This window comes from Stegastes partitus, unplaced genomic scaffold (assembly GCF_000690725.1).
Source record: "Stegastes partitus isolate 25-593 unplaced genomic scaffold, Stegastes_partitus-1.0.2 Scaffold1218, whole genome shotgun sequence".
In the NCBI taxonomy this organism is placed as follows: Eukaryota; Metazoa; Chordata; class Actinopteri; family Pomacentridae; genus Stegastes; species Stegastes partitus.
The window spans coordinates 72956-81762 of record NW_007578949.1 but is presented as its reverse complement, the minus strand read 5'-3'; the positions used below and the strand labels follow the sequence as shown (position 1 = coordinate 81762).

The following is an 8807-nucleotide window of genomic DNA, read 5'->3' as shown; positions in this document are numbered from 1 at the left end:
TCAGAAAACCGTTCATCAGGTTCGTTGCCTGGAAGAGACGCTTTTCTAACTGCATTAGCTTTTTCGCTGAGCCTACGGAGACCCAAGCGTCTTTTTTGATGCTGTGGAGGAGAAACATCGTCTCAAGGTTCCTTTTCAAAGCTGCAGATTCATCAGTTGTGATTTCTATCAACAGGTCACACTTTCTGCCAAAAACATGCACCAGAATCACAAAAAACTGATAAATAAGGAGACATATCTACATATAACCGATGCAGAGTGAGTGTTGGTGCTCCTCTGGCTGCCACTTTCATTCCATGAAGCCTTCTTAATGTTATTTTGCTGCTGGTGGGTTGTTCTGAAGCTGCAAATGATTTTATAATTTGTATTATTTGCCGACGGATGAATAAAAAATCCCGTTTTTTGACCTCTTTCTTGTTTTGAAGTCTGTTTCTGTTCATAGTTAGCGCTAATCTCTTAATTTACTTATGCGATTAGGAACCTACACACCACCTTCCACGTCTCCGAGCCCTTTGTGGTTTGTGCAAAGGTTACATGTTTCGAGCTATTTCTGGTGATCCGCCGCTCCGTTTCTATTCATCTCCGTGGAGTTTGCTGTTCTTGCCAAGATTTTTATTACCATATGTGAAGGGCTTTTTTTTCTGTGTGTGTGTGTGTGTGTGTGTTGTTGTCTTGGCATGTGTTCGGGCAGCGTTACACAACGTTTTGAGCTGTTTCAACTGGCTCCGGCTCCCAAGGTGTCTTTTTTAAACCGCGCCCGTTGCCAGGAAAGGTGGACCGTCGCCGCCGCCGCCGATTATCCTCGTTATTTTCCACAACCAAGTCCTTCCTGAAGAGCTCCCCTCTGACAACACTTTGCATAAAAGCACTGATTGAAATGCAGCGCAGACGAGCAGATAAACACTTGGGTACATTAGGAAACGCTCCGACTGTTCACACCCGTGTGATTGTGGCCGTTAGCGCCTAATGAATGAGGCCCGACTTGTTGTTTGTGTTTCGCTGACCCGCCGCCGCTTGTCTTTCAGGCTTCGACGCCTACTTCACGTCGCGGACGCTGGAGAACAACCGCAGGAACGTTTGGTTCGCCGAGTACTGGGAGGAGAACTTCAACTGCAAGCTGATGAGCTCGTCCAAGAAGGACGAGAGCAGCCGCAAGTGCACAGGTGAGTTTGACCAGGTGTGACGGCGCCGCCCTGCTGGTTTGTTGGTCCACAGACGGTGGAACAAAGTCCGGTTGGTCGTAGTGATGAGCCACATCGTATCTGCTACGCAAACACACAATAGTTTGTAGTTTTCAGGGTTTATTTGGTTGTTTTGTGTCGGTTTTGTGTGTCTCTGGGTTAATGTTGTGGTTATTTGTTGCTGTTGTGGGTCTCTTTGTGGTTCTTTGTGTCTCTTCATAGCTGTTTTGCGTCCCTTTGTGGTGGTTTTGCGTTTCTGTGTCAACTTTGTGTTCAGTTTGCGCTTATTCCTTGCGTTGTGGGTCTCTTTGTGGTTGTTTTGTGTCTTTTTGTGGTTTCTTTGGATCTCTCTGTAGTTGTTTTGTGTTTCTGTTTATTTCTTTTCCTCCTTTTTATGATCGGTTTGCGTCTCCGTTTGGTTGTTTTTTGTCACTTTGTGATGGTTTTGTGTGTCTATGTGGTAATTTTTCGCTTATTATCTTTATTTCGTCATTTTTGTTTCACTTTGTGGTCATATTTTCTCTAATTGTGGTCATTTTACGTCTCTTTCTATTTAATTTGCATCTTTTTGTGGTTGTTTTGCGTCTCTCTGTCGTTGACTTTATGTCACTTTATGTCTCCTTGTAGCCAATTTACGTCTTTTGCATCTCTTTGAAGTTGTTTTGCTCCTTTTTGTGATTCTTTGTGGTTGTTTTTGTGTCTTTGTTGTTGTTGCTGTACACAATGATCACATCCAGATTGTCCCACAACTGGTTCTTTCTTATTTTCCTGCATCGAGTAAAACGAGTAGTTTTAAGCTACTCGAGTACTCTTTCCCAGTAGATCCTTCAGTCGTGACGTCCTCTGTGCAGCGTTTTTCCCTCCAGAGGAACTTTGAGTACAGTTTGCGGAGTCGGGAGACGAGGAGACTCCGGCATCCTGCTCTAATGAACACCATCATCGCGTATTGACTTTTTCTATCCACCGGCGCTTTTCTTTCTGCGGAGCTGCATTTGCAATGTTAAGCAGAAAGCCGGGAGCCTCTCCGGACGGCGATCGATGCCGCTTCGCCATTAGCGACCCAGTAGGACGGCGCGAACAGGCCTTGAACGCTAATGAACCTGTTCTATTAGGAGCATCGACCCGCGCCAACATTATCTCGTCCGGCTGATTTTTCTCCGAAAGATATGAACTTTGCAGAAGTTTGCGCAGGCGTCGGCTCGACTCTCCTGCTTCGGTCTCGGTGTGATTCGAGGGATCGCCGTCGCCCTGCAGAACTAAAGCTGAACGCTTTGTTCTGTTCGGAGCAGCAGCAGCAGAGACCAGAACCACGACGGACACCGAAGACGACGACGGCACACTAAGGATCTTAGTTTTACAGTCATACCAGGATTTACAGCACAGTGATGGAGAGTTCCTCATTGGCTCCACATCGTGCACCAACTTCAACACGCCACCGGACAGGACGAAGGAATCCTTCTGGTTCTGAGTCATTTTTATCTCTTTGTGGACATTTTGTGGTTGTTGTTTTGTCTCTACGGCCCATTTGCGGCTGTCAGTTTGTAGTTTTTTGAGATTTCTTTTTGCCCTTTTGTCTGGATATTTGCACCTTTTTTCTGTCTTTTTGTTGCCGTTATTTGTCACTTTCCATCTGTTTGTATTCGTTTTGTGTCTCCTTGTGGTTGCTTTATGTCTTTTTCTAGTTTTTTTTTGTCTCTTTCTCATCGCATCGCATCTTGTCGTCGTGTTTTTGTGGTTTATTTGCATTTCGTGGTCACTTTTTGTCTCTTAGTGGTTTATTTTACATCTGTTTGTCGTTGTTTTATCTTTTTTGTGTTTGTTTTGTGTCTCTTTGTGATTGTTTGTGTCTCTTTGTGATTGTTTTGTGTCTCTTTGTGGTCGTCTTGTGCCTCTTTGTGGTTGTTTTGTGTCTCCTTGTGGTTGTTTTGTGTCTCTTTGTGGTTGTTTTGTGTCTTTGTGGTCATTTTGCGTCTCTTTGTGGTCATTTTGTGTCTCTTTGTGGTCATTTTGCGTCTCTTTGTGGTCGTCTTGTGTCTCTTTGTGGTTGTTTTGCGTCTCTTTGTGGTTGTTTTGTGTCTTTGTGGTTGTTTTGTGTCTCTTTGTGGTCGTCTTGTGTCTCTTTGTGGTTGTTTTGTGTCTCTCTAGTGTTTCGCTGACAGTACCGGCCCGTCCGGTCCCTTTAGGCCCGTTGGACCTGTTCAGTATTTCATCCAGCGGTGCTGATCCATCAGACCGGTGTGATTCTGATTCGTCCTCTGGGCCTCCTGGTGGATATTTGTCAGATAATTATCTTCCTGCATGTTTTCCGCTGAACTCTGAGCGGCGAGCGAGCTTTCATTCCTCGGCGCTTCTTGAGAGGCGTGAATAAAACATGGGGCGTCGGCGGCGCCTCGGTAACGGACCTCTGGCCTCCGCAGGTCTGCCAGCCGACGATAATGAATCCAGAGTTCCGTCTGCAGCCTCCTGCGATGGACTCACCTGTTGGACCAGAGTCGGCTGCTTTCAGCCGGACTGACGGACTCCTGGTCTGTGTTCACATGTGAGCCGCTGAGCCTCAGTCGGTGGTTTGACATCCTGATGATGAAGTCTGGAGTCCATTCAGCCTCAGACGAGATGATTTATTCATTACAGGTGACATTAAAGTCTGGTTTCATGGTTGGTGTGTTGAGTAACGTTCACTGGAACAGAATGGTTTCAGGACAGGTTGAGATAAGGTTAGTAGCTCTGAATGACGGCAGTTACAACACGTTTGTGTCTCTTTTCAGTCATTTTGCGTGTCTTTGTAGTTGTTTTGCGTCTTTTTTCAGTTGTTTAATTCTGTTTGTAGTTTTATTTGTGTGTCTGTGGTAACTTAGAGGCTTTTGCAGTGGTTTTGTTCATTTGTTGTCATTTTCTTTCTCCTTTTTTGGTCATTTTGTGTCTCTTTGTGGTAATCTTTTGTCTTTTCAGTTGTTTTGCATCTTTTTGTGGTCGTTTCGTGTCTTGTTTTCAGTCGCAATTCTCTTTGTGGTCATTTTGTGTGTGTTTGCAGATGTTTTGAGTCTCTTTTTAGTTGTTTTTTGTGGCTTTGCAGTAACTTTTTTACTGTTTTGCACCTTTGTAGTTATTTTCTTTCTCCTTTTTTGGTCATTTTGTTTCTTCTTGTTATATTTGTGTTTTTGTTATCAATTGTTGTTATTCTCTGTAGTTTGTTGTGTCTCTTTGTGGTCATTTTACGTGCTTTTGTCGTTGTTTTTTGTGTCTTTGTAGTTATTTTGCATCTTTTTGCAGTTGTCTTGAGCCTCTTTTCAGTTGTTTGTGTCTTCTTGTAGTTGGTTTGTGTCGATTTGTAGTAATTGTGCGTCTTTCTGCAGTTGTTTTGCATTTTTATTGTCATTTATTTGTATTTATGTAGCTGTTCTGCACATCTTTTTGGTCATTTCGTGTCTCTTTTTGCTTGATTTGCACCTTTTTGTAGTCATATCGTGTCCCTTTGTAGTTGTTTTGCATCATTTTATGATTGTTTTGCGCCTCTTTGTGGATAGTTTACAAATCTTTTTACTCACTTTGCGTCACGTTTCGGTGATTTTGCACTTCTTTGTCGTCATTATTTCTCTTTTTGTGGTCACTTCATTTCTTTGTAGTCAGTTTGCATCTTTCTGTAGTCGTTTTATGGCCTGTTGTCATGTCTTTGCAGTAGTTTTGCACCTCTACAGTTGTTTTATGTCTTTTTCTTATTTTTTTTGCTCCACGTCTCTTGATTTTAAGTTTCTATGTCATAATTTTGACATTACAACCTCATATTTTTCCTTTTTCATTACATTTTTGCCTCTACGTGTTGAATTTTAGGGTTTTTTATCTCCTTGTTTTAGCTTCTACTTGTATGTCCGTGATCCGTGTTTCACGTTTCCTCTGCAGCGCTGCGTTCTGTCCACGCTATCGCAGGACTTCGTAACGTATTCCGACAGCTTCTTAATGAAACTGTGACTCGTTTGCTGGATAATAAACTGTTTTGTTTTAAATATTTTAGGAGCAGAGACAAAGTGCCGGTTAGCAGAGCTGCAGTAAACACTCATTAAGTGGAAAAACCCGTCAAACCAGACGGGAGCCTTCAGATGTGAGTCGATGCGTCGTGTCAGGATCTCAGCTAATGAGTCCTTCTGCAGCTCAGATGTTCTCAGCAGTGGGTCGACCCGCTGGCTGCCGCTTCTCCTCCGAGGCGACCGACTTTCACCCCCAAATTAAACGCCGCTGCAGCAACTGGGGCAATTATTTGTGTTATTAACCCATTTAGCAGAAGCTGCAGTTTGAATTAGCGCCGCATCTGGTCGACACGACTCCGTCCTGAAGGTCCTCCAGACCAGCCGCTCCTGTTCTGGTGTTTCCTCTGCTTGTAGAAATGACACGCTCGCTTTGACTGCAGATCAAACGGCCTCCTGAAACTGTGACTTGCTCAAGTTCCTCTGCATTAATTACTGAACTGGATGTTTGTGGAGGCGCCACGTCGACGAGGCGTTCAGGGTCCAAAATAACATCCTCTGACACCTCGACTGAAGCTCGGCTGGTTTCTGTTTTTTTTTTCCTTTGATGCGAGCGATGATCTGCTGAAATGAGCCCAAAGCTCTGATGTTGTTGGAGACGCTGAACTGAACACAGACGCTCAGCAGTCGGGCTGAAATGTGAACGGATCAGAAAAAGATGCAAAATATCAACAAAAAGATGCAAAACAGCCATAAAAAGGTGCAAAAGGGACACAAAGAGCTGCTAAGTGACTGCAAAAAGATGCAAACTACCAGTAAAAGACACAAAACAACCACAAAGGTGCAAAATATCAACAAAAAGGTGAAAAAGGAACTCAGAGAGCTGCTAAATGATGTAAAATCAACATGAAGAATGAAACAATGGGAGTTCATGGTCACATGTAATTCAACAGTAATGTGATAAGTAAGTAAAGTTATTATTATGATTACTATTAATAATAATAATCAGAATAGTACAGCTTAATCCTCACCAGGGTCATGGGGGGCTGGAGTCTATCCCAGCTGACTCAGGGTGAAGGCAGGTTCACCTGGACAGGTAACCAGTCTATCACAGGGCTACACTTAGAGACAGACAACCAAGCACACTCACATTCACACCTACAGACAATTTAGAATCACCAATTAACCTCAACATGTTTCTGGACTGTGGGAGGAAGCCGGAGAACCCGGAGAGAACCCACGCTGCACGGGGAGAACATGGAGACTCCACGCAGAAAGATCCCGGGTGTCCTCACCGGGACAAGAACCGGCGACCTTCTAGCTGTGAGGCAACGATGCTAAAATTAGAATATGTAAAATACAAATTGTTCAGTAATTTGTAAAATTACAGATTTTTGATGTGGACGTTATGCGTTGGCAGAACAAAAGTTTTTCTTTTGGGAAAAGTTGTAATAAGACACTTTCAAAATACACTTTGCCATTTTTAAATCCTTAATATACCGAATTTGACTTTCAAATATTAAAAAAAACTGCAAATATCTGGAACATCACGCTGCATTTTGCTGATTTCAATGTAAAAATCCTTCATTAAAACATTAAAAAGAAACAAACAAAAATTTCACAGAAGTTTTTGCAAAGAAGTTGCTGCTGAAATATTGTTTTAGATGTTTTATTTTACAGCATATATAAGCTTTTTTTGCTTTTTTTATTTCATTTTATATGAGCATTGTTGTGGTGATGTGAGTCATTGTTGTGCCAAAACTCCAAGTCGTGATTAAAACAGTGATTTATGAACAAGTCTCGACTCTTTGTGTGAATTTTCCCACAACGAACCGTCACTAAAACCACTTTGCACCGTTTATGTACGTTTATTTTTCCTGTAAATATCAGTCTGATGTTTGTTCATGAGGAGGAAGTCGTGCAGTTTGTTAAATGACAACCAAATCGTCTTGTGTCTCTCAGGTCAGGAGCGAATCGGCATCGACTCCAAGTACGAGCAGGAGGGGAAGGTCCAGTTCGTGATCGACGCCGTGTACGCCATGGCCAACGCCCTGCACAACATGCAGCGCGACCTGTGTCCCGAGAACTCGGGCATCTGCCCCGACATGGACCTGGCCGGAGGGAAGAAGCTGCTCAAGTACATCCGCAGCGTCAGCTTCAACGGTGAGTCCGAGCCTCAAGGCCGGAGCGCTCGCCGGCCGTTTACGAGCGTCGCTTAGAAAAACACAGCTGCTCGTAAAAGAAACGGCTCCGACGTCGTCTCTAAAGAGGCTTTTATCAGGAGGGTTTATCTGCTGCCATAACCGCCGGTCCTCCTCACACGGAGCTCTTTTATAAATCCGTTCTCCGTTTTACAGCGATTCTATCAAAACACCTGAGTGCAGCCGGGACGGTTCGGATCCTCACCAGCTGCTGCTGCTGTTATCTGGAAAAATAAGACGAGAGGGCCAAATACGAACGCCGGCTTTTACAGGAGACTCAAAAATGTCCACAGTGACGCTCGAAACAGCCATAAAAGACGACAAAGAGTCACAAAACGAGCACAAAGAGACGCTACACGACTACGAAGAGGTAGAACATGACCCAAAAAAAGAGCACAGAGACACAAAACAGCTGCAAAGAGACACAAAACGTGAAGCAAAACAACAGCAAGGAGACAAAAACCGATCACAATGACAACAGAGACACAAAGTGACCAAAAATAGATGCAACACGACTAAAAAGAGACACGAAACAACCATAAAGACACACAGCAGTCACAAAAAGAGACATAAAGGGACCAAAAAAGGTTGTAACATGTATACAACGAGACACAAAACTACAACAAAAATACAACACAATTACAGAGAGAAACAGAGAAACCACAAAGAGACACAAAACGACCACAAAGAGACGCAAAACAATCACAAAGAGACACAAAACAACCACAAAGAGACACAAAACGACTACAAAGAGACACAAAACAACCACATACAGACGTAGAACGTCTTGTTTTCAGAGTCACAGTTGCATCACAGCTCTCACGTGAATAGATTCTTATTTCATAAACGTCGACACACTGCAGCACATGAAGACGTGGACGCTGCAGATGAGCTGGAGTCAGAACCAGCAGACAGACAGAACCAGTGAGCAGCTGTTTGGAGTCGGGCCTTACCTGCTCTTAGAGGGACGACAGCGAGACTCAGACTCCTGCAGGTGCTGAAACTTGTGCGTCCTCACAAACTTACTGTGGGTTCAGCTCAGCAGAGCAAAGCGCCCGAGGAGTTTCATAACCCTGCCTCTGCTTCCAGACGTCCAATAACGGGAGGCGGAGCGGCTTTATAAGTTCTTCTCCGGCCAAAATGCAAATGAAATGTGGCGTTATTGCAGCAGTTATTGTCTTTACTCTGGCGGCCGAAGCTGCTGCTGCTGCTTCCAGTCCCTCCAGAGGAGGGAAATCTGCCATTAAGGCGTCTACGGGGAGGTTTTTAATCACAGGAACGGAGGAAAATGTGTTAAAATTTAATGCTCAGCTCATTGTTCAGCTGTCCGGCTGGAAGGCTTCAGCTCCGGAGACGTTGTGAGCTGCAGATGCAGATGTTTTCCTCCAGCAGCTGGTGGAGACCAAAAGCGGAGCTAAAAGAGGTTCCTCAGGTCAACACGAACATCTGGATGTTGTTGGTAGAAG

At 44.0% G+C, this 8807-nt stretch overlaps 1 protein-coding gene across 1 annotated transcript in view; it reads left to right on the top strand.

Annotated features, from left to right (window-relative positions):
- LOC103368898 (metabotropic glutamate receptor 7-like) overlaps positions 1-8807 on the top strand; it is a gene marked incomplete at its 3' end in the record, with an annotated part of 228378 nt that overhangs the window by 149066 nt on the left and 70505 nt on the right. The window contains exons 5-6 of the mRNA XM_008297428.1: positions 1026-1163; positions 7103-7303. Coding sequence (XP_008295650.1) covers positions 1026-1163; positions 7103-7303 — 339 coding nt within the window. The remainder of the gene's footprint in view (positions 1-1025; positions 1164-7102; positions 7304-8807) is intronic.